The sequence below is a fragment of the Apis florea genome, unplaced genomic scaffold, assembly GCF_048593485.1.
Source record: "Apis florea isolate Af1SG1 unplaced genomic scaffold, ASM4859348v1 contig_2897_pilon, whole genome shotgun sequence".
NCBI lineage: Eukaryota > Metazoa > Arthropoda > Insecta > Hymenoptera > Apidae > Apis > Apis florea.
This window is the reverse complement of record NW_028256665.1, coordinates 76,376-102,235: the sequence shown is the minus strand read 5'-3', so window position 1 is coordinate 102,235 and position 25,860 is coordinate 76,376. Positions and strand designations below refer to the sequence as shown.

General features: G+C 46.3%; 1 protein-coding gene across 10 annotated transcripts in view; it reads right to left on the bottom strand.

The window, feature by feature from the left end:
- The window catches only part of vg (transcription factor vestigial), a 60,865-nt gene that overhangs the window by 4,413 nt on the left and 30,592 nt on the right, over positions 1 to 25,860 (bottom strand). For 5 of the 10 annotated variants that reach the window (XM_086907439.1, XM_086907440.1, XM_086907441.1 and 2 more), the window contains exons 4-7: positions 13,708 to 13,909; positions 13,402 to 13,560; positions 7,228 to 7,351; positions 6,018 to 6,232 (exon numbers count right to left, since the gene is read on the bottom strand). In XM_086907439.1, the coding sequence (XP_086763565.1) occupies positions 6,018 to 6,232; positions 7,228 to 7,351; positions 13,402 to 13,560; positions 13,708 to 13,909 (700 nt within the window). Of the gene's footprint in view, positions 1 to 6,017; positions 6,233 to 7,227; positions 7,352 to 13,401; positions 13,561 to 13,707; positions 13,910 to 14,866; positions 15,052 to 25,860 lie in introns of those variants that run through there. The other 5 variants (XM_012491699.3, XM_086907446.1, XM_086907445.1 and 2 more) reach the window with 5 other exon arrangements.

Sequence of the window (25,860 nt, the reverse complement as noted above, 5' to 3'; positions counted from 1 at the left end):
CAACGATTCCGTGCGATCCATGTTACGGAAACGAAGCCGTTCGAGGTCCTCGAAGGAAAGGATTAAAGGACGAAGAGGACGCGCGTTCGCCGCGGAGCCAGCTCCGGTTCACCGTAGTGTCTCTCCATCCGCGAACGAACCGACTTCGAGAGATCGATATAAACCGGCAGCTTTCGACCACTCCCTCCATCCAGCTGGCTGACCAATCGAGGCTCGCTAGCCATCCCCGGCTACCCTTTTGCTCTCACCCGTGGAAACGGTGCACGAGCACGACGGTGGATTACGTGACGTCACCGGCCGACGCCATTTTCGAGGCGCGTGCCAGAAAGACCCGGCTGTACCAACACGCGGATCCGCAATATTCTCTCTTTCTCTCTCTTCTCTCCTTCTCTCTCTCTCTCTCTCTCTCTCTCTCTCTCTCTCCCCAGAGAATGTCCCACACGGACTAGAATTTATGGCGAAGATTCCCTGAATTAATTCTCCTGGAAATATTGAGAGCGCCAAACCGGCCCCTTTCTTTGTTTCGCGACACTCGACCGCGCGAAACCGCTTCACCGACGCTACGCGGCGACGAATGCCTCCCAAACAGTATCGAAATTGGCCGGCCATTTAACGCGTTCGATGCCTCGCAATGTATGTCGGTCGTTTCCTCTTTTTTTTTTCTTCTTTTCTTTTTCCCCGCCGATGAATCGATACAATTGCTCAGGGATGCGTTTCTCGATCGAAAGTTGATCGGTGATCCGTTTGTTGTGCGATTCATAATAAGAATGAAGGATTGATCGGGAGGGAAACAGAGAAAACGAAACGAAACGTGATTTCGAGTTTTAAGTAATGTACTAGTGATCGTTTCTTTCAAATTCTTCGACGATAATTATATACCAATTGTATAAAGATTTGGAAAATTGAAAATCACTTGAAAGAATCTCTTTGAAGTTTTTTAGCGATAACGCAACGACCATATGAATCGTGATAATTATAAATGATTCGCGATTAATTTAAACAACAATTTTTTTCAATAACGCAAAAACTTATTAATTAATATAAGCATATATCTCGAGAAAAAATTGTTCCTCGCTAGATGTTTTTGTTATTATAACGAGTAGTACGAATCAATAATATTTTATAATTGAAAAATATAGAGCGAAGAATAGAGAGTAATAGAGGAGAAAGTAATTATTATTATTGCTCGTAGATAAAGCGAAAAACAAATATCGATTATACATATTATAAATTTTTATCGTAATTAGTTAGTGGTTTATTGCAATCGTTAACTCTCGTTTCTGTTCTCCCCTATTTATATTAAATAGCTAACATTAATTTTTAATGATCGAAAGCTACAAATATATATTTCGTAATTAAAATAATAATTTTAATCATTTATCCACTACGGACAACAAGATAAATTGTTGAGATTAAATGGAAAGTTTTTCAAAATCGATAAAATAATCATTCGACGAAAAAATGGAACAAGTAGATATTATAATCGGAAAAAGTGAATTAAAGAAGCGTACGAAATGTTTGAGAAAGAAGGGATAGTGCGTGGAATTCAATTTGGCATTCGCCGGCGAGTGTGTGTTTTGATTTAAGTCGATCCAAAGTCGACATCGTGGCGGCTGCGTGTTCGGAAGCAATAGATTTCGTGATATCAGCCCGTCACTCTTCCGGTTCGGATAACGAATCTCGCTCATAAATCCGTCTCTGTTCACGGTCGCCTGGAAATTAATGCTTAAATCCGGAAAGATAAAAGTATCTGCGTGAACTGCATTAAATTAACATTCTGAATCCAGTTCCATCGCCCCCTCCCCGATTTCCGCTCCGAGTTCTTTCGCAATTTTTCAACTGTTTCCTGTTCTTTCGAAGAAACTTCTCGTTGCTCAGTTTTTCCGAGAAATATCCTCCTTCCTTATCACCGTTCAATTTTTAACTTTCAAAATCGATACAATCGATAAATCGAATCGATAAAACGATCTCGGTTTGCGAATTATTTTATTTTCTCAAATTTTCCCACCGGTCTTTTTTCCACGCAATCGGGAAATCCATTTCAATCTTTCCGACAGATTTCTCTTTCTCGTCGATCGATTCTACGAATCTTGTTGCACCGTGGGAATAGAAAACCCGCGCTTACCATTATCTTAACAATGCCGTTATTGCATCTCTTTAAATCACTACTTCCGCCAAATTTCTAACAATCCCTTTTATCCCGATTCCCACAAAAAAAAAAAAAAAAAAAATAAAAAAACGTTCTTTTCTTCGTCACTTGTATATTATTCTCTACATATATCCCATAAATAAACGTTACCCATTTTGTACGAGTCTGAACAAGTCGATCGAGTCGAAAGAGCCAAGTTCGAAATGAACTCTTTCTTCTTCTTCTCCTCGTCTTCGTTTTATTTCCTTTCCTTAAAATCGTCCTCTTACATTTTTTCTCTTCTACACTTGGTCCGAGCACTAACGAAGAAGGAAGTAGCGCGACGCGATACGACGAAGAAGTCGACTTCCGGTGGCGCGTCGGCTACGATCGTCATCGAACGCGCGATGATGCATCGAATTCGTCGATGCGGCTGCCGGTGACGGCCAATTAAATTAATCACTTCGCAGAAGTAATAGACATACGCGCGACAAGTGGGGGTTGAGTGGGAAGGGGGAGGCATAAAACAACCGACAGAAACGTCACGACGCGGTACACCATGACCATCTACAGTTGTTCGTCGTCGTCGGATGTCACACGGTAATTGCGATTTATTTCTCTTAATCGCGCTTAAACGGCAACCAATTTATGCCGCTCGAGTTAATTTTACGCAATTATATAATTACCAGTGGACTCGCGGCACGGCCTAATCCGAGTGTCAAGGGGCGTTCTAATGGCGGTCAATTTCCAATTCGAAGATCAACCGCGCGTTGATTCTCCCTGTCGAAACTTATCCTTTCGAAAATTATTCTCGCCTATCCCCCGCTTTTCCAATCGTTCAACGTGAAATTTAATATCCCATTTGATAAAGAAAAAGGTGCAATTTTCAATAAATACTTTTACGAGATAAAAGTGAAATCGATTTTGGACACGCGTTTATCATCAACGGAAATTTTTTTTCTTTCGGTAGCACAGATCGATATACGATGTTTACGATGCGATCTCTTTCTAAATATTCTTCGATAAATTTTAAAGGATAACGACGAGAGCAAAAGCAGAAAAAGTTGGTCACCGTCGATTCCCTGGAGCACGAAATCTCTCGAAATCCTTCAAATCGCCCTTCATGTATTTTAACCAAATTCTGAAAAATCTGGTCGATGACGATCAACAACGTGGTTTTTTATTTTCCCGAATCGTGGAATCGATATACATTCGGGGGCCAACAAGAGAGCGAACAAGTCGCAAGTTCTTCCTTATTTATTCATTAATTTCGAGAATCGATGTTCGACGACACGGTCGCTGCTACTTGGAAGGTAGCGAGCGTGCACAGGGCCCTTACGGTAGCACACGCCAGTTAGAATAGTGAGCGTTGCCGGCATTCCGCCGAGTAAATTCTTGAAAACTCGTTTGGTCGGTCCGATCCGCGAACCAACTCTCAATCTGCACGCCCATACACCAACCCGTGCGCGTGCGAATGTAAGCGTTTCCTAAATTGGCCCTAAATCTCACCGCATACGTTCCTCCCAATTCTTCTAGCAGGTGAGGCCAAAAATTTTTCTCGCCATCTATCCCTACGCGACGCGATCAAATTTTCTACTATTTTCTTAACGGATTATTTTCTATCGACTTATCAAAATTCGAATATACTCCGTATATATCCTTCCATATCTCGAATAATCTGATTTTAACTTGAAATCTTTAATTATTACAACAACTATGCAACCGATTCGAAACACGTCTACCGTGCACCTTGTCTCAACTTCCTATCGATAATTTCAAATTCAAACGGTAAAAGATAAGCTTGATTATAAGAGTGAGTGGGTGGAATAAGAAAACGTGCATAGATTTCTTTCAGTTCGATCAATTCTTCGAATTGAAATAGACAAAATGGCTACCGAAAGAGAATCGAAGACACGGCGTATCGAATCCGTGACATCGAGAGGGATGAGAATGTCAAAGCGAAGCTCTAGTATCGATTTTCGTCGCTTGAATTCACCATACATCAAACTACGGCACACCGCCATCATTCTCCCTTTTGCTTTCCCCTTATCGTTTCTTATATCGAGCTATTTTAACACCAACGTATAAATAAAATACTTTTTAAATCTAACAAATGTTTCTCGTATTTACACGAAACTGATTATAATAAGATCAATAGACACAATTTGAACAGATATCTCGAAAATTATAGTTACGGTTAAAAGAATAGCGGACGAATTTTAACCATATTTTTTAAACGATCAACGAGAAAATTCCACATATTTTTTAAATAAATTCCTTTTACGAGGAATTACGAACTACGAGATATTCTAAATACGATACATTTAAATTTCCCGATAGCTAAAATTTGGCAAAAATAACTTAATAAACTGAGAAAATAACGATAACTTACGTCGAATCGCTAGCTATCAATCTCGTCAAAATATTTTAAACGTCCGATACAAATGAAAAAAATGAGAAAAAAAAAAAAAAAAAAAAAGAAAAAAAAACGATTTTAAAATGCAAGGAAGATCAAATTTTCCATTATCCGTAAGTCATCACCAAAGACATCACCTTCGAAAGCAACGAATACGAATCTTTGAGATGGTGCACGGCGCGTGATAAAAATAAAGCTCGAACGAAGACGCGGAAATCGTCGAATGATAGAGCATCGCGTCGAAAGTTACGGAAATCGCGTGACTGGCTGCCGAGGTAAAACGGAAGGCGTGTTGGTTGCAACGACGTGCAGACAGATGGGAGTGGTCTCCGCAATCACGATGGGCGTGGTGCTTTCACGACGTGTTGCAGCTGCAACTCGCCTCTTCGTACGTTGCACTTAAACGCGTTGGACGAATCGCACGATACAAATTTCGTTCGTCAAACTTCGCTTTCTTCTTTCCCAAACGTTTTGCGTATTTTTCTTTCTTTTTTCTTTTCTTTTTTTTTTTTTTTTTTTTTTTTCCAAAATCGTCGATCGTCGTGTCACCTATTAACATCCCCATAATAAAACACCGGTAAAAATCTTCCGTTTGCGATCTAACTTTTCGAGATACACGATCCCTTAGAAGGCGGTGGACAGTGACGAGGACACGAAAGAAAAAAAAAAAAAAAAAGAAAAAAAAAAGAAAAAAGAGGAGGACGCGATGGGTCGCGATATAGGGAAGGATGAGCGGGCTTTTTACCCACGATTTACATGATAAATCTCTTTGGAGGAGGATCGACTCGACATCAAAGTTGGAAGGCCGAGGAGTGCAGCGGGTTTGTTTGCGGCGGGCAGCGGAGAGGGAACGGAGGCGGAATGGCGCGCAGGTAGCGCGCAAGAAAGGTCGGTCGGCCCCTCAGATGCTCGCAATTAATAAGAGCTTAATGGGGGCCGATATAGCGGTGCCACGCTCTCGGGACTCGTGCTTTCTTCGTTGTTCTCCCACCGAAATCATCGATGCCGACGACAAAAAGCCACGGCATGGCCGTAAAACATTTCGCTCTCCCTCCTCCCCCCTTCGACTCTGCTCCAACATATCCAAGACGCGTCGCCGCAAAAAGAGCCGCGCCGTTTTCATTCTCGCAGTCCAACTTCCAGTTATATAAGAGTCGGGGAAAGCCTCTCGTTTCTCGCGAGAACATTAGAAACCAAGCGTGAACCAAGCGAATTTCGATACGTTCGATTTCGAGGGAAATTCGTCGACGAGGCGAACGAATTGAAAAAAATCGGTAGTAACGCGTTTCAATTTTTCATCTTTGTTCAATTTTTGGTTGAACGAGTGAAAAAAGCCAAACGAGTAAACTATCGAGTATGTAACGGAGGGGGGAGGGGGGGGGGGAAAGAAAGAAACTCTTCACCATATCCTCGACTCGTCGTTGAATTCTCGAGACGAAAAGATTCGTATGAAATTCGTGCGACTCGACTCACCAGAGAGGGGTGCGTAATAGCCGTGCGGGTAAGAGGGTGCGGAGGAAGCGTCGACGAACGACTGCGACGGCGTGGCCGACGGCCAGTCCTTGTAGGAGGCCGCGGAGTGCGCGTGGTGCGCCGCATGGTGGCCGAGTCCTCGCGCACCACCCAAAAGCAAACCGCCGTAACTCGTCACGGTCGCCATGTTATGGTGATGGTACTCGTGCACAGCCCTGCAAAAATAGATAGCCGCGTGAGACGAAAGGAAACGAAACGAAACGAAACGAAACAATCGAGGAGAACCGATGAAAGTGAGGGGAAAGGGTAAGGAAGAAGAAAAAAAAAGAGATTAAAAAAAAAAAGATGGCGCGAGATGGGGGGAGAGAAAGAATTCTCGATATCGTGCCTCTTCTCAAGAACGGTGACAGACTGGTAATTTATACGGCGACCAACGCGAGATCAGCGCTAAAGATCTCTCGAAGCAGGGGTACCTGCTCCCGACGGTTTTCTGTATTTTTCACGTCTCGTTTTCTCTTTGCCTTCTCCTCCGGTTCCCTCTCTCTCCCTCTCTCTCTCTCTCTCTCTCTCTCTCTCTCTCTCTCTCTCTCTCTCTCTCCGTTCAAACCAATCGTCTCGCTTTTTCTACGCTCCTTTAATCTATCCCGCTCTTCCCAACCCGCATCCTCCGTCACTCGTTCCTTCCCTTTCCTCAATTTCTCTCGATTTTTCTCTCATTTCGAATATGTTCCCCCCTTCGTATCCCGCTTCGCAGCCCATTCCACGTCCCCCGTACCCGCTGCGACATTCGTTTCCGACCATTTATCCCGGCAGGCTATCGCGTAATGACCGTGTCGCGCCTGCCGGAGGTAGATTTTTCGAATGCGCCAACCTCCGGATCGGTCCCATTATCCGTTTGTTAATTGAACGGATAACGTTTCCCGCTATTTCATCGATTAATCATGGTTAAATTTCGCGCGGTGCGCGTGAAACAACGATGCGAACGAGATCCAATCCTTTCAAATCATCCTTAACAAAATTAACCGATATCTAACTAATAATAAATTATAGAGAGAGAGAGAGAGAGAGGGAGGAAGGGAGGGAGGAGAGAGCAATAACGCAAGTGTCATTTTAATAGGTTAGCTAGAAACGTAAAATTTTTAGAACAGATTCCCTCGTAGCGTATAAAATATATTTGAAGAACGAACGAAAGAATGTTAGGAACGCTCACCTGTGGTGATATTGTGGATAATGCGGATGCCATGGATCCGTTGGACACTCGTACACTTCACCGGGATGCTGACTCTTCCAGAAGGAAGGGGGGAAGTTCCTCATGAACATAGGAGAGATATTTTCTGCGACAAAATAAAATTGTTTCAGCGATTCTTTTTTTCAATAAATAAACCCTTTTTAATACAAGTTAAATTTATATTTTATAATGACGCGAGAGACTTTTTAAAAGGCTGCGACGTATATAATACGATATAATTCGATTGTTGAAAACGTGGACGGATCGGATAATCGGAGCGCGACGTAAGTTTTATCGGAAATGTGGACGATTCGGAGGCGAGGTGGAATGTTTATTAAAATATTTGTATCGTTTCCCACGGGCCAGCACGCGATTCTTTCGAGGGTTCACGATAAACGAGTAGTAGTCGGATCCCACGGGATCGAACCGCGCGACAGAAAGGTACCGCTCGGTTGTTTTACAAGCGACCACTCCAAAGCCAGAAGCTTGTCGTGTATCCTCCCGCGAGTCTCCCGAGTCCTTGGTCCCGGGATTCCTTTTTCTCTCTCTCCAACCTCTTTCGGCCAATCCAAACACATATTCGAAGGTTGAACCAGCCGACGATTTATACTTCTAATTCCTCTCCTCTCTACCTCTTCCTCGATTTCATCTTCGCCATCGCGCCACCGCTATCCCACGTGGAACTAATTTATACAAAAATCTTCCTTCGGTTTACGCTTTTGATATCGCGATACGATATATAATAATTTTTTGATTTGAAAATCAAATCGCTCGAGTCTTATTTTCATTCGCGAAAATTTATCTTCATTTGCTCGAGTAACGCGTTAATTAGAGAAGCATACTCTTTATGGATCGACGGGAATAACTCGGTCGTGGAAAAAGTGGCAACCTGTAACCGATCGTTTAGAAGATAAAACAGAAGGATGAATTATTCATTTATGCGTTGCGCAACGGTATCCAGCATCGATCGATACACACCGCTCGGTGTACAGTAATTTATCTCTAATAGACGACACATCGCGCCAACATATGTATGTACATATAGGCGATAATTAACGAGTCGGACGAGCGACAAATCAAAAACAACGTCGGAAAAGAAAGAGATAAATTAATCGGTGGAATAAAATTTCAACGCGTCCGAAGGGGGTAGAGGGGGGATGGATCGGGATCGGAATCTCGTTCGCGATCCCGGAATCGCGAAATAGGTTCAGGACGATATCGTAACGTCGATTGGGTATCGGCTCGTCCCCGGGTAACAACACTGACCCGCGACACTTTCGATATAAAGAAGCCATGGAACTGCATTGTTTCCCACGCGTGGAATGTCGGAATGGAAGTCGGAGTCGGAGGAGGGTAGGGGAGGGCCTCCTCCTCCTCCTCCTCCCCCTCCTCTTCTCCTCCTCGTTTCCTCCAGTATCCGGCCAAACTCGTAAAATATACTTTCTCGGAGTTGGAGGGGGGGGAGGGAACCGGAGGCGAATCGCGGCATCATCCTCCTACACACGAGTATCAAGAAAGATTGACTAACTATCGCGTTAAATATTGCAATTTGCTTATGGGGGAGATGCGAGATAGCGGAAAGGAAACCGGCCCCCACCGGTCCTTCGTTCTCCACCACGTCCTTCGTCTTTCCTCCAACCTCCGCTTCCCTTCTCGCCGCCTCCCCGCTCGCTCCCTCTCCCCCCCGACTCCCTGTCCACCGCCCGACTGTCCTTTATTTATTAACGCAATTAAAGAAACAGAGTGTCGAGCGTCCACGGTCGGCTTTCTACCATGCCGATGCCGCGAACCGGCTGTAACGCTCGGGGAGAATATACGCAGGGAAGCGGATTCGCCGCTCGTGGAGGCAGAGAGGGTTGTCGATACCGAATTCGCATCGCGAAAATTCGACGTTCCGTCCATTTCCAACCCTCCGTTTTTATCCCTCCGATGTCCATCCACGTTATATATAAAACGTACAACGTCGATCCACGATTTTTACGCAAAATACGTGTTTTTTTCCTCTCCTCGCGCTACGAAAACTTATACCTCGCATATTTTGTATCGCGACGAACGATAGAGACGCAAAGATCGCGAGTTGATAGAAAGTTGAATCGAGAATCACCGTTCGAAAATTATTATTCTCGGTTTCAGATATATCGCTTCGTTAAGTATTCAAATTACATCGATATCGAAGGGAATACGTATATTTCCAGTTATTATCTATTTCAACCTTCTCCTTGACCATCCATCATCTTTCCGATAACTCACTCCAATCGATAATCGATAAATCGCGCGTTACTTCTGAAAAATCTAAACTTTGTATATTCTGATATATTATAGAATTAATAAAGTTTATTCGGAATCGGATATCCTCAAAGAATGTTCGAAAAAGAGAGAAAGATTGCCGGATTAAAAAAAAAAAAAAATCTTACGACTTTCGACTCGAACGATGAGACGAGGGAGAGAAGAGAGAAAAGATCGTCTGGCGAAGAACGTTAATTTTTTTTTTTTCGAGTTCATTCATTTTCTCGGCGAGGTGGTTCGTAATGATTCACTTTCAGCCGTTGAACGAGCGACTCGACGTCGATCGTTCGCCCACTGCAGCGAGGCACTACCCCCGATACAAATGTAGTCGGTAAATCTTGGCGGCGACTCGAGCGCGGAAAATAATCGGCTGACACGAAGCCGAGAGTACGAGTTTCCTCGCGGTGGACGAGACGCGTGGTGTTGGCGCACCGCCAAAAGGTGGCTGTATAAAGATGTGTGGCGCGACGCGATCCCGCGATTCGTCAAAACGTAACCCCCAGACCGGATTGATGTGGCGGTGCGAGCGGATGCCTCGTTATTCCGATTGCCACGGCCAAAGGGATTCGCACCCGAGACGAGTGGAATTCAAATTCGCAGCGTTCCGCTCTATTTTCGATTTGTACAGACGCCCGGCTACGATTATACGCGCGAAACAATAAGAGGAAGAAGAAGAAGAAGAAGAAGAACGTCCGAAAGTTCGTCGATCGTAATACGTTCGACGAAAGATTCCCTTTAACCGAGAATAAGGAAAATTCATTTTACGTCGTATATTCGAGACGGAAAAGAGAAACGAGAAACGCGGCAAGAAAATAATCGATCGATCGTCGCGCGTGGAATCGCGTGCGAGTGGAGAGGCATTCTCGATTACGCTTACGTTAAATTACGCGGCGTGTCATAGATTACACGGCAATTTTCATCCGTGTGATCCGTTGCTTTCGAGCGAGCATCCAGCGGTGAAAAAGCGTGGACGGGCGTAGAGAGGCACGGTATCGTGGCTAATCTCGCGGCAACCCCTTTGAAGACGCTACGGCGTCGTGTAAGAGCCATGTCGAGTAATTGCGTCTCTGTTGCGCCGCGGTGGCTGGCGAACGGGGCGTTAATTTGACGCCACCGACTGGAACGACGCGCTCAATTTCCCCAACTCGGCCTTCCCCAACGTCCTCGTTCCCAACAACCTCGTGTTCTCATCGGACCGACAGCATGCGATACGGACACCCTTCCCTCCCGCCGGACGTTCCGAATTAACCCTTTGAGCGGAAGGATGCGCGCTGATAAACGCGTGTGATTTTTCACAAAGCGTCGCCACAACCACGGCCAACGATTAACAACCTTTCTCCCTTTCTTCGCTTTGAAGAAAAGTTTCGGCGAGAGTGGGATCTTCAAAGTCGTGGGGAGGACTATTTACGAACCGGAATCGAGATATCTCGTTAATTCGTCGTTGACTTGGTGAAGTTTTACCAAGAATTCGAGTGGAAACATGCAGTACGATGCAGCGTAACCGTTTTTAAAAATGTATTTTTAGGAAATTAATTTACGCGCGACACGTCTCGTTCCGCTCGAGTCGAGCGCGCGCGATGTCGATTCGGATCGAATTGGATCGATTCTATTTTCGTCGAGCTGTTTCGTCGTTGTTACCTCGATGATATCGAACGATATCTAAAAATAAAATCGTTCGAAAAAATTCCACTACATCCCGTACTCTCGTATGTAAAGCGAATACGATAATTAATCAACGCCCCTCCTCTTCATCGATATACGTCTTAATTCGATTCGCGCGAGTTAACGAACCCTTAATAAAGAACGAATCCCCCCCCCCCCCTATCGCTATCGACTAGTATTCGAGGGCAAAACGTTTTATCGGATAGTCGTATCGTTTCGCCTCCTTCGATCTTGTCCCCCTTTAGCGTGTGCCAGCCGCTCCTGGTACCGGCTGGTAGTAGCAACGCAAAACCCTGCTAAATGCAATTTCTTCCTTGCATACAAGTCATTCCCTTGGGAGCGCGACGCGAAAATCTCGTTCGATCTCGAACGTTCTTTTATTATATTACGAGGCGAATTATATATACTCGTGATATATCGCCTCGGTAAAACGGGGACGGAAGAATCGAGGAAAAAAAAAAAAAAAAAAAACAGAAAGAGGAAACGAGAGAAATCCGCGTGTCTGTAAACTCGATTTAATAAGACGCCTCCTCGTCGTCGCTCGTCACGCCGCGACGAAACGATCGCAACGCAACCCTTCCGATCGATCGCCTTTCCTCTTCTTTTCCGTTTTCGCGGAGGGATAACGATGCTGCTGTTCTTTGTTCCCGTGCATACGTTCACCGGTAAGAGACGTTCGCTCTTCGTACGTAAGTACGTTAGCCAACATACCGCGGCTAAAACTGTCTCTTCGCCAACCCCCTCCCCTCCTCCTCCTCTTCCTATCCCTGCCCCTTGCTACCCTTCACGCCGGCTCTCCTCGAGTCAACGTGCAGCATCCTCCTCGTAGATCGAGGAGGAGAAGAGAAGCTCTTAATTTACCTTTCCTACGCCGTGAAACCGTGGTCTCGATGGAACGGGGAGAGGCGGGGGGAAGGGGAGAGGGGAGGGAAGGAGGATGGGTGAACGCGGGAGAGGATGACGGAGGGAGAGACGCGCACGGCACATAACAATTAGGTCGCGTTGCGTTGAATTCTAAGCAGGCTAGTGAACCGATCGTGAGCCACTGTCGCGAGATAAATGCGGCCTTAAACGATACCGATATAGACGGGCTGCTACGCCGATCGCTTGCCAAACCGACTCGACCGCCGACAACCCCCTATATACCCTCTCTCCACTCGCCTTTCTCGTTACGTCGCCGACTCTTTCTTTCCTCGCCTTTCTTCGCCCCTTCGCCCATCCGTCTTCCACCGATTCCACTCCTTTTCTGGACTATATGAATCTTTCTTTCTCCCTGCTTCCTTTCCACTCGTCCATGTCCGCCCATTCTTTCCTCGTATTCCAACGCGCATTCCGATTCCATCTTTCTTCATTCGGGATACTTTATTTCGAGCCCCGACCAGGGGTTCATCCCGTTTAACGACGCACGAGTGTTTTCTTTTGCCGTTTCGTCAACTTCGCAACTATCGGATACCGATCAATCAAAATCCCGTGTTTCCCGATCGATCGTTTCTATCCGCGTAGCAGAGTAGTGTGGGTGGAAATATGGAGAGACGGCTCTTCGAATTCCTTGGAATCACACGTTGTGAAAAACGTTGTCGGTCGTTATCCTCTCTCACTCTCTCTCTCTCTCTCTCTCTCTCTCATTTTCATTCGGTTCTCTCCCGTTTCCTCCCCTTTCCTTTCGTTCCTTCGCGGCGAAACTCGCACTCCTCCCCCTCCTCGTCTCGTTCCACGGAGCGGACAAGGCAAGGGTTTCGAGTCCCCGAGTACGACCACGATACAATTGTTACGAGGCTTGTTAGAGTTGTCGCGGCCTAATGGCGCACTTTATTATCGGCCTCAGCCGGGACTCCGCGGCTGCATCCGCGCTGGATGCGTTTAAATCACCGCCCTTTGACGCATTAGTCCCGGTCCCGACTCGCTTCGTCCTCCGATACTCGAGACGCGTGTTCCGATGACGTCCCTTCCCGTCCAAACGGGAGGATCGTAATTGGAACGTATCGCGCGCCACCATTTTTTATTCCACCGCAATAGTCGGCTCGCGTTCCACTTCCAAACTCTCCTCTTTTTCGCGATACGAGCACACATTTTTCAAATTTTTTCCTTTCTTTCTTTCTTTCGCGTATGGAAAATTGACACGCGCGGTCACGATTATATACCTATACCTATCCGTAGTGATATTTAATTCGCGTTGATACTATCGTTTTCGATTTTTCGACAACTCACCCTTCGGTTTGTCGTGCGCTAATGCCCTTTGAAAGTGTTCCTCCACTTCGGACGCAGCATCCCCTCGATAATGGGTGAAGACCACGCAATTTGTGCTCACGTATTGCGCTATGCTCTCGCCATCGTCCGAATCTTCCGCTGCGGTCCCAGTACCTACAGCTATAAGCCAATTAGAAAGGGGATATTTGTCAGGATTGACCGATATCTCGCGAAATAAATATTCTCCAAGTAAAAAAAATCTTTCCTTTATGACTCGTGTCGTACGTAATTTCGATCTACGCAGTAACAGCAACAGTTCCAACTCACCGTCCGTCGATCTGTCATCGTCCAACGTTCTCGAGGGTTGCGAAGCGGTCGATGCAACGGGTGGCCGTGGTTGAGGAGTCGGCCTTGGCGATGCCGGACTAGGCGCCGAGCCGACGGAACCCGCGCTGCTCTGTTGCCCTTGTGGAACACTTCCACCAGCAGCTGGACAAATTTGTCCGAGTGGTCTTTGGTGAACGTTCAACTGTAAAAACAACAGGGGAAAAAATCGCGATATCTTCTCTTCCTCGTCTATATCCGTCTGCGCATCGAGAAATACACATCGGGTTTTATCAGAGTTTCGCACGAAAAGGGATAAACGATTATTTCGTCGTATTCGACTCGACACGACGAAATAACCGTTACAAAGTTTGATAAAACGTCGGATAAATTATTAACGATTCGGTATTTACACAATTTACATGGTAATTAAGATAATACTCGCGGTTTACGAGTACAATTCATCGCTTTCGCGTATCTCGATAAATTTCACAACAATTTCCTTTCACTCGCGATTTTCACACGCTTCTGACATCGCGCGTACGTTGTACGAACCTACGTGATATTTATAATTATCAGAGTTCGAATAAGCAATAATTTTCACAATTTCAAACGTGGAAAACGTTCGTATATTCATGCAATCAATTTCAACATATTCAACGGAAAATTTATTTCATTTTCCATCGATCGACAATATATATATTATTTTCCATTTTCTAAATACCAACCAGTATAAACTCGAATAATCTTTCGAGTATTCTTTATCGACCATGTCTTTCGACGAATTCATCACCGTTCTATCGATATTTTCGTAAATCCTTCCTTAAAAAAAAAAAAAAAAAAAAAAAAGAAATTATCGCGTCTACTAATCCGTCGCCTTATTTTCCTCGATCGTTCGAATAACGGTGGAGCGTTCGATCGTCGAATTCGGATCGAAATTTCGAAGCAGCCTCCCTGCTGATCCCCGAATGACGCGACATCCTTCGAGTTCTCGATAAAATATCGAGGGAATGGTCGGTGGACGAAATCGCTTCGACGATCAACGTCCACAATTCCAGGGATTTTACCACCCTCCGACCGTAAACCACCCTCGGCAGTCACTTGGCGAATCCGACGACGAGCGGACGCGTCGATTCACGTTTAGTAGGTAAATCGTACGAACCACGTCCTTAGAAGAGGGGCCTCCATTGAGCGCATACCGACGCCAGGCGTCGGCGTCCATTGTACCTCCCACCCGCTCGGTCAGACTGCACAAATAGCGCGAGAGCTATGCTATGCGCACCGGCATCGTCGTCACGGCCGCCGCTCGCAATCAGACCAAATAGGACGTAATGCTCGCTATTCATTAGATCCTACGGATGCAAATGCCACGCTGGGTCATGGCATTCTGCTCGAATTTTTTCCACCGCGCCAAACCCTCCCCCCTCCCCTCCATAAGATCGCGCACGCGACGCGACAAGCCAACTATTCGGCCACCGTTCGATCGATCGAAACACGACGGATGCCAGTGCTCGAGATGCTCCACGCAACGACTCGGACTCGCCGCTCCACATTTTCGCCGCTATTCATTTTCGTTGCACGACCAAATGCCAAAAAAAAAAAAAAAAATAAATAAATAAAAAATAAAAAAAAAAAAAGAATAGAGATAGAAAAAAAATATGTTTAAAAAGTTATAAATCCTCGCGAGACTATGCACAATCTCGAAATCGGGGGGGATTTTACAGGATCTCGACCAGGATAGATGGACGTCGATCGACGAGCGGGAAACCGTTAGTCGCGTGGTTCGTCGCGAATCGAACGCAGGAGCATCGCGCGCCTCGACGTCGATTAATTCCGCGCTGTGTATAATCCGGCTGTGGATTATTCGAGAAACTCGGAGGACGCGAACGTTCCGATCGGAAACCGGCCAACCATGCCAACCGCTATGTAATTTTAACCAGCCGATGTTCGTTTGCCCGCTGGCTATCGAGAGTCGGTCGTGTCTTTGTCGTCGTTGTCGCCGTTATTGTCGAAGGTCAACAGATCGACGAGCGATCGAAAGTGAACGGCGGTGGCTACTTATTTACACAGGCAAGCGGGAACGATTTGCCGCGGCGGCATTATTCCCGCAACCAGGAGGAAAAATTTCTTTCCATTTTTCGAGAAAAGAAGAGAGTAGAAGAGAGAATATTCGTCGCGGAAATAATCCGTTCGAATACGAGCGAACTTCGTTTCTCGTGGGACGCGGGAATATTAGCGGAGAGATAAATCGGGAAGAGTGGCGCGAGATCCATCCGATATTCGTTAGAGTTAGGCGAGGGGACGCGCGGCGAACACGATCGTAATGATCCAAGAAACCGCCTCGGTAGCGCGCGCGAGGTACATACCATCCCGACGCGATGATAAAGGATCGCGCGATCGCAGCCTCGCGTACACGTAGCCGGTAGCCATTATTGTTGCGCCACTATCGCGAATAAATCTGTCGGACGACGGATGGCCGTGCATGAGTTATAATCCCGAATCCCGCTGAATCGAGAAAAACACCGGGTGATTCGTGTCCCTCCGCTTCGCAACGCTCGAATTCCTCCTCCTTCTCCTCTTTCCGATAACGAACGCGTTACCCTTCTTCCCGATACTCGTTTTGTTTACGACTTTAAGAAATAATTTTTACAACGTCCACGGCGATTAAACGGAGATAATAAATTGTTCGCATGCGTCGTTGAAAGATAGGGAGGAGGGGGGAGGGGGGGGGAGAGAGGAAGGATTGATACGTGGAAAAGAGGATACATCATAGGCAATAGCGTCGAGTTCGATCGCGGTTCGAACTCGTTCTCCTTGAAACCCCTTTGAGACCGAGTCGTCGCTCAATCCAACAAATTTATCCTATCGTTGAATTTCACATTTCGCCACGTTTCGTCGTTCACGTTTTTTTTCCTTTCCTTTTCTCTTTTTATCGAAAACGATATCCGTAACGAACGAGATAGATCTCGTTCGATCGGAGCTACGTTAGAGTTAAATAAAACGGTTGAACGAATGAATAAAATCGAAGAATCTATCGATTTTTCAACGTATCCCCTCCTTTCAAAAATTTAAATCTCGAGCACGAGCGAGATTGAAAGTAAATTATACGCGTTTTAATTATTTCTTCCTCTCGGAAATCGTCTTAGATATATATATATATATCTAACTCGTATCAAAGACGCATCAATCTTCTCGTAACTCGGCTGAGACTGGAGTTTATTCAGGCTTGACCCGCGCGAGCGTTTAATTCGCCGCTTAAACGACGGTTTATGCAATGAATTAGAGCTTCAGACACGCTAACGAACGATCGCGATCGGCCGAGAAAATGCACGCGCGATTCTCGCATCGTTCGACGGCACGATACGCGCAATTGCGTATGCATCGTGGTAGCCATTATTGTTGCGAACGCGATTGTCGCGTCTCGGCTGACAAATGGACGCGCGAGCGATGTTAAGTATAAGTTTAACCCTGGCAAATCGATCGAGAGATCTGCGCGGTTCCATTTATCTAGGTCGTGCCACTCTTTGCCAGGATTCTCTCTTCTATTCTCTCTCGTGTGTGCCTCTTTTCGTTCCCGTCGATCGTTCGCGCGAAAATACGCGCGAAGGAAAACGAGAAGCAAATCGTTATCGTTTGCAAAAAATAATCTCCAATTATCTCGTTATTATCGATTCGAAAAAAAATGTCATCGTCGTAGGATCTCTACTTTTCACGATATATACGAGCGTCTCCATCGATAATTATAATAAAACGGTCATTATTTCACGCGTATTCCGTTCCGTCGCGCGTTGCAAACGTTTTTCCCTTTCGCGAAACATCGTGGAACGCTCGACGCGAAAGGCGTATCTATATTCGCGGCAAAAAGGAAAAACTTGGAAGTAAATAATATCGTTGCATCCAACAATGTCGCGGCGATGTTGAAACCACGTTTCTCCTCTCCTCCCCCTCCTCTCCAATCGGTTTGTCATCTCCGCTGCCTCTTCTCGCTCGCTCGTCTCGTTGACAAGCGAACCTTTTCGCGAGTATATCGGGGCGAGCCGCGTATCCCGCCTAACCAATTACGTTCATACATCAGCGGTGGCGTAGCGGCGCAACGAAAATAAGCTGACGCTGATGTATACCGTGCGACCGATGGGGGCGGGTGGGCCGGGGCCACGCGTGGCCCCAGACCCAAACTCGCGCGCGCTACGCTACTCCGAGATGTTATCGTTATCCGCTATAATAAACCGAGAGCCGACATTCCACGGGCTAGTAGATCACCGCCATGATCCCGAAACGGCGAAAACTTGCGGCGGAGTCGAGCCACGTCGAACGATGACCGCTGGTATTCGGGGAACGCGCAATTGATCATGAACTTGAGCGACCAGCCCCAACTTATATACCACGCTATCTCGATCGTGTTCGTTTTCCGCGCCATTTCGCCCACTTCGCGGTGATTTACGTTTCTAATTTCTTCTCTTTCTTTTTTTTTTTCTTTTCGCCGCGATGGAATAGAATAATTTCTCTTCCCATTCCGCACGGATGAGCGGATGATTCGCCGAAAACGCGCGGAGAAAGATGAAAAGAGAGGAGAAACGAAGGTAAGTAAGAAAAGGCCGATCTTGCACGGATTACCGCGGCCAAGCATCCAACATCGTCCGGACGACAATGTGGTAATTAATCGAAGCAAGTCTGTCCGCGACGCTCGCTCTCTTCCTCTTTTACCTTCCCTCGAAACGGTCTATGTCCTCGCGGCGAACCAACGACTCTAACTCCGCCGAGAGAGAGAGAGAGAGAGAGAGAGAGAGAGAGAGAGAGAGCTCGCGGTCTTTCAAAGCATTCCAAAGCGCGAGCGCGCCTCTTCCTCTTCTTCCTCTCTTTCATCCCCTCCTCGATCCCACCACCACCACCATCACCACCACCACCGGTGTCGACTCGCTTCACCGACTTAAGACCGCGCGCGTCTTTATTCGTTTCCTCTTTTGTCTTATAGATCTCTGAATCTTCGTATCCTCTCTCCCCTCCCCCCCCCTCCCTCGTCTCGTTCGTTTCCCTTCGTGTCCTTCAACCCCCATTAAAATGCTCGATACCTCGATGATCCTGGACGTTGATTTGGATTTATGTTCCACCGCGAATCGAACCAAACACCGACTGCTCACCGATTGTGTACACGATCCACCGATCATTGCTCACCGATGTTCTTGCGTTTGTTCCTGCGTCCAAAGTATCCCAAGACCTTTCTCTTCCAGGGGACCAGTTTTTGTCCCTTCCTCCTGGTGGATTAATCGTGTCGATAATTCGTCGTTCGTTTAGACGGAACGTTTCACCACCCGTTCGCCCGTTCTCTTCCATCGAATATTCCTATTCCGGTCCTTATCCGTATCCTTGGATAGACGATCGAGAAACTCTATACGCGATACATAGGATTCGTCGCGAAAACGACATCTCCAGTCTCGAAAACGTTTGTAAAAACGAGACACGGATCGGGAGCGAAAAAAAGCAACGATTGGACGATCGAGATTCGATCGATCGAAAGATCGGTCACTCCGACGACGAAGGCGAAGGAAGATGAACGATAGGAAGGAAGCGACTATAAATCGAAAAAGGGATGAAAAGGCGCGGCTCGGCAGCGAAAAACGAGCGAAACGACGAGCAGGAACGTAGGATGGCGAGAGGAGAGGGGAGGAAGATGGGGGTCGGTAACAAGCTACCACGGGATATCGCGCAATTTGTTTGCCGGACACGGCCATTCGTCGACACGATTCTCCTATCATCCCACGGAGATGAGAGTCCACAGATCTCGACCGTGCCGTTGGATTACGACTATTGATAAGGGGCCGGTGAACGAGTTCCCTTTGGTTAAGTTTAGTTCATTAGCAAACCAGCCAGGCACAGGTGGACGATGGAGCGATCCCTCGTCCGACCGACAAATTACAACGAGCTCGGCCTCTTTGGGGGGATACGGGAAAGTATCGCGTCCGAATGTCCACACAACTCGTCCGGATTCGCCTCGATTCTTAACCAATATTTCAACCGATATTTCCTCCCTCGTTCGAATAATGTATCCCATCCCATCTTCATCTTTCTCTTCCATGCTACGAGCATTATTCGAATTCCATCCTCGAAATCCACGAGGATATTATATCGTGGAAAAGTTCCGTACGGAAAAGTCGTACATACGGTGTATCCGTTCGAGATAAAAGTAGGCGTAAAGACAGAAATAGACGGGATTCGAGAAGGATATCCCGTTGAACAAGCCTGCACGTTAACGCTGCTCGCGGTCTGGCCGCGATATCGGTCGAGTATCTCGATCTATCACGCCGTAATCCCCTCGTTTTTCGTCGGCATTAATATCGGTGAGAACGATAACCACGGCGACAAGTATCGCGCCTCCGGCAGTAAACACGTGGCGACCGCGATTCCACGCGTCAACCCAACGATGCCTCCGCTTCAACATTCCACCCCGAAGAACCCGATCTCTTATTTTCACGACGTGTAAATTGCGCGTACCGAGCTACCGCTATGAATTTCGCGGCAACATAATCGTAAAACCGATAAATAGAGCGGCATTCCAACACTCACGGATCCTCCCGAGCCCCTTAATAACCCGTCATTTTTATCATATTCTCACCTTTTAATCGACCAGGAATACGCATCCTTCTCCTTTCGAGTTTCGCGCCACGCGCCGCGCGTACATACGCGATCTCAATTGTCTCGATTAAATGCCGAAAAAGTTCGGCGAGAATTTGCGAAATGCGACCAGATGAAATGCGACTTCGCTTCAACTCGCCATCCTCGTTTTTTTCCTCAATACATTGATGTACATCGATCAATGAGATAATTACAACGCGCTATCTTTTGTTCTCGAAATACGAATCCAATACGAAGAAGAAGAAGAAGAAGAAGAAGAAGATGGAAAAAATCGATTCCTCGAATCCAGATCGTTTCTTCTTCCCGTTCATCGAGCAGCGGCAAAATTCGAATGGATTTCGACGAAGAAGCGAACGACGAATCCTCTCGTCCGCCCGATAACGCCTCGGTATCCGTATTTAATGTTTCTCCCCCACCGGCCAGATATCCCTGAGTAATATTGGCGCATCGCGATATAAATGAAAACGTATCCCGGGAAGGTGGCGATGGCGTGGACGGGAACCGACGGACCTCCGTCCGGACCAGCGAGAGTCGTGTGGAATACGCGAGGGGGGAGCGGTGGAATAGGCGCGTTAAAAGCCAGCGGAGAGATACCCGGACGGACGAGGCCTTTAGCGTCCTGTTATCAGGCCCGATCCGATACGGTCACCAATAACTCGGCCTACCTACCGCAGCGACGCAACCTACTACGTAAAGGTTACGCTCCCACCGAACCTTTGCTACCGGCCGCCGGACCGTTTACCAACTTATTACCATTCACCGTTCACCGACTCGTTCCACCAACTTCGCACCGACCGATACTTGTCCAATAAAAACTCGCTCTTTACATCCGCGGTGTAACGCCGTTCGCCGCCCATAACCGAGATCCATAACTCGATGCGGTTTATCGAAGGGGGGGAGGGGGAGGGGGGGAGGGACTCCTCCGTTGCTCCGTTTTTGCCGATCATTGCCACTCGTGTCCCCTGCGATCCCACCGCTAATTAAACCGATCCACTGCTCCTTGTACGGAGAACGCTTTCGATCGAAATTCGGTTACGAGGCGAAGACGAGCGCGAACGAGCGTTCGTTTTTCCCAAACGAACTCCGATCCAAAGAGTTTCTTTTTCCTCCCCCCTATTCGTTTACGCGAATTCTTTTTCTCGCGATGAGATTACGATTCAACGATTACGTAAACGTTTCTTCCTTTCGTACGCCGGCATATATTTTCGTATGGATATTTCGCGCGAGATTAGCGAAGGAGCAGCGAAAGGAATTTCCACGAATATTGGACTCGGTTCATTAAATATTCTTAAGATGCGCTTAAAGATTATTATCTCGTATATCGGAATTACGAACGTGGGTATAGTAGAAATAACTTTCTCAGGAATATAACTTTTAGAATATATCGTTTATAAGCACCGTTTGTCAAATAACGCGATCTGAAATCTCGATAACCGATCATTTAAAATTATTATCCACTGTGAAATTTATTACGTATATCGATATTAAAAAAATTCCAAAATTCCAACCGATAATTAATTCGTTCCGGACAATATTTCCCTGAAATTCCCTTTCCACGCGCAAACATCTCGCTCGAGCGTTTCGATTCGTTTTCGTCAATTCGGATCCAACAATTTTCACGCTTTGAAAGGAAAGAATTCTGATCCTGACTCCTAATTTTTACGCGGTGGAAATAATACAAAAATTGAACCGTGTCGGTTCTACTTTGCGAAAAGAAAAGAAAAGAAAAGAAAAGAAAAAAAAATAACGTTAAAAATTTGGATAATTTCGATGATTGGTGCTCTTCTAATTAATAGCGTTATTTTTACAACCAAGCAATCATTCCAACAACTTCATTCAAGATAGAACGATTTCCAACAGAATCGAAACGAGAAACTTGATGGTGTTGCGGCGTTCCATCGTTCGCCTAATTGTTTCCTTATCCGTGGACGAAACGACGATTAAACGTCGCGATACGCGAAACCTTTCGTTTCCTTATGACTGGTGCGCGATATATGAATTCCTTGCTGCCATTTCATCGCATCGAATAGCGGCCGAGCTACTCTAGGAATCCGACCAATGTCCACGCGCGTGCTTTTCTATACGGGGATCGCTCACCTCCACGCGATTCCTTTATTTTTGCCCACCATTCCATTTCCGTTTTCCCGTAAAACACGGATAAAAGATACCTAACGTCATTACTACCACTTCTGCTTCCTTCTTTTATCATTTCCTAACGGACAATTTCATCGTACGATTGCAATAAAAAAAAAGTTTATCGTGGTTCGTAATAAAACGTAATAGTAAATAGTATGCGAGACACGGGAGATAAAAAAAATATGACGTATTAGCCGAAACATCATTTTACAACGTCTTGAGAATCGAAGAATTTCTCCTTTTTAATTCCCATCTCGTATCTACGTTGATTTATTCTCGTTACGTATATATCGGTCACTCAGAAACCTACATCGTGTAGTCGCAATCTACCTACCAGCGCGAGTTTCTATTAATTCCTATCGGTTCGTCTCCCTCTAGATAGATAGATAGTTAGGTAGGTAGGTAGGTAGGTAGGTAGATAGATAGATACTCGTCAACCAAGGCAATTAACGAGCGAACCGACAAAACGTCCATACCTCGCGCAAACATCAAGAGGCCAACTGTCGCCATTCCGCGTCATTACCTAGCAATGCCTGCCAGTTTGCACCCTTTGCATTCCCTACGCGCGTTCCCAAGTAAGAAGCATAACCAGTCACCCGAGGAGCCGACCACGCGATCCACGCGATGGCATGAAAATAAGGTTGAACGATTATCTCCGTGCGCGTAGCGGATAGGAGAAGCGGGTCGTCGTCGTCGATTGCCAACCAATCGCGCGCGATCCATCGAAAGAAAGATCGCGTCGCGCGATCCCCTTTCGAAAATAATTCCTTCGCGAATACCTGCCTCGCTGGTTACGTGGCCCGCGACCGGATTACTCGCGAGAATGCCTTCCTTTGCACGACCGTTCCATCCATTAATAATCGAACGTTGCCTCCAGTTTTCCTTCTTCCTCTCCCTCTCTCTTTCTCTCTTCTTTTTCTTTCTCGTCCATACCGGTATCGCACTGCTCGCCGATATATCGAGGACGCGTCTCGACGAATGCAGCGACCACGTCTTATTACCGACTACCGACTTCTGGAAACCGAGGCGGCGAGTTGGAACGGCCGAGCGTGGCCGCTTTTCCACTCCCCGACATTCCCTACAGTTTCCTCGATCGACAGAATCGAGAGATACTGAGTTTTACCGATTTACCACCTTTATGCTCTTTCTTACGAATTATAAATATGCTATAGGGTATGGGTAAATTATGGTAAATTTTGATTGAAAAAAATCGAGGTAGGAAAAATTGGGCAAAGAGAGAGGAAGAAGGAGGGGGCGCCGTCGCTTCTCGAACGAATCGAGAAGGTATCGATGGACGGAGCGAGAAGGCAAAGTCGATCGGAATGCGATCCTTAGAAAACAGAGGTGGCCGCCGCCGGTGAACGCAGTGGCACGAAGCGTAGCCCCCTTTAGCGCGTGTCGCAAAGAATGGCGTTCCTAGACTAAAAACGGAACAGCGGCAAGGAATGTAACGTTGCAGCACACCTTGCCCCGAGCTGTGACACGAGTTGGCGCGGTCGCGCGCGCACAACGAGTCAGATATACCGATTCCGTACCGATAATTCTCAACCATTCCTCCCACCACCAACCTTTCGTCCCTGTATCGCATCCGCGTGTAAATACGTCTCGATCGTCCTTCTTCTCGGACGTGTCACGGACTTCCGCCGTCTTACCAACATCTCGACGATACCTCGCCTCGTCTCGCCTGCCTCTCTCTCTTTCTCTCTCTCTTTCTCTTTCGTTTCCTTTTTTTCCGGAGAAAGCGTGGAATGGAACAGATCTTCCATTCGTGCTGTGGAACGATTCGCGGCGATTAAAAATAAATAAATAAATAAATAAATAAAAGCATCGTTGTATCTTAATAAATTGATCTCGTCCGTAAGAGGTAAACCATTTCCGACGTTAGCGAGCAATAATTTTCGCCGTAAATCTTACTCTCAAAGCCAACTAGTTGAGTGAAAAGGACAGCTGCTCGCGATCCGATTCTGGTACGTTTCGGTGTAATCCAACGGGTCATCCAGCGTGATGAATTACCATCGAGGATAGCGGTGTTTCTCTCTACTCCTTCCTAGTGTTTGATGTTAAACGTGCGATTAACGTGTTCTTCTGATTCTAACCTTCCGTTTGATCTTGACACGCAAATTTGCGCTCCTATCCGCAGCTGCGCCGATAATATCGTACAACGCGTGCTATTCTGTTATTACTGAATTCGGGATTATCCTTCAAAGGGCTTGAAAATAAGTCTTCAACACCGATCCCATTACGTTCTCACACCAACCACTCGTAATTTATTTTCACTTATCCTTCCTTCTCGTCCGATTATCGTATTCTTCCCTACCTACCTTTCCTCTCGTGTTTCCAGTAGAGAGCGAAGAAGAAACCGACCAAGTCTCTCGCTCGTAATTTCAACCGCTCAACGCGGATTAAACGCAACGCTTCGTTTCGAACGTCTCGTCTAATATATCCGTCTATTATATTAAGATAAATGGTGGATCCAGATGAGTATGACGCGTACGATTTTCCTTCGAACGAATGATTTTTTTGCTACGATCGACAACGATTCGACGCGGATTCAACGCGAATCGATACGATCCGAAATTATTTCGCTTCGTAACGATCGCTCGTTAAACGATTTAAATCTTTTCGATCGCTTCACGCGTATCGATACAACTTGCTTTTCAAATCTATATCTATCTAAAAATAGATAAGAAATACGCGTGTAATTTTTTTTACGATAATACAGTACGCAATAAAATAATATAGAAGAATATTCGCGAGGAAACGCGAATACGTATTACAGGAGGGGAAAACACGGGGGTTTGTTCGCGTGTTCGAAAGCATTAAATTGGCCAAAGAAACGGAAGTAATTTCTAAGGCGACGCAAAGTGGACGATTACAATGAAGGTATAAATTTCGTTGAACAAATTCGGTGGGAAAATGGCGGATCTATCGTAGAGGGAGCCGAGTGGTTTGCCGTCCTCGGACGAAACGCGACGAGAGCCAACTGGTACAATAGTCACCCGAGGCGATTAATGGCGTCCGGTCGGCGATCGTAAATAACAATAAACCAGTTTACTCGAACAAGAGTCGCGTGGCTTCCGCGATTCTGCCAACAACCATTCCACCATCTCGATCGCGCTCGAACCATCCATGCGATCCATCACGACGAACAATTAATTTCCAACGGAACGCGAATCGCGTTCAAACATTTTTTCGAATACAAATACAATACACGTTCTTCGATACGCGTGATCGAAACGAAAACGTGCTTTACCCACGTTCCACGAATTTAATTAAAATCGATCCGACTCGATCGAACGAAGCTCGAGAAACTTTGTCCTCGCCTCGAGGACGAATCTCGATTTTCGAGCGTTCTCGAAAAGTGGATCGCGACGGGTGGAAAGACGCTAC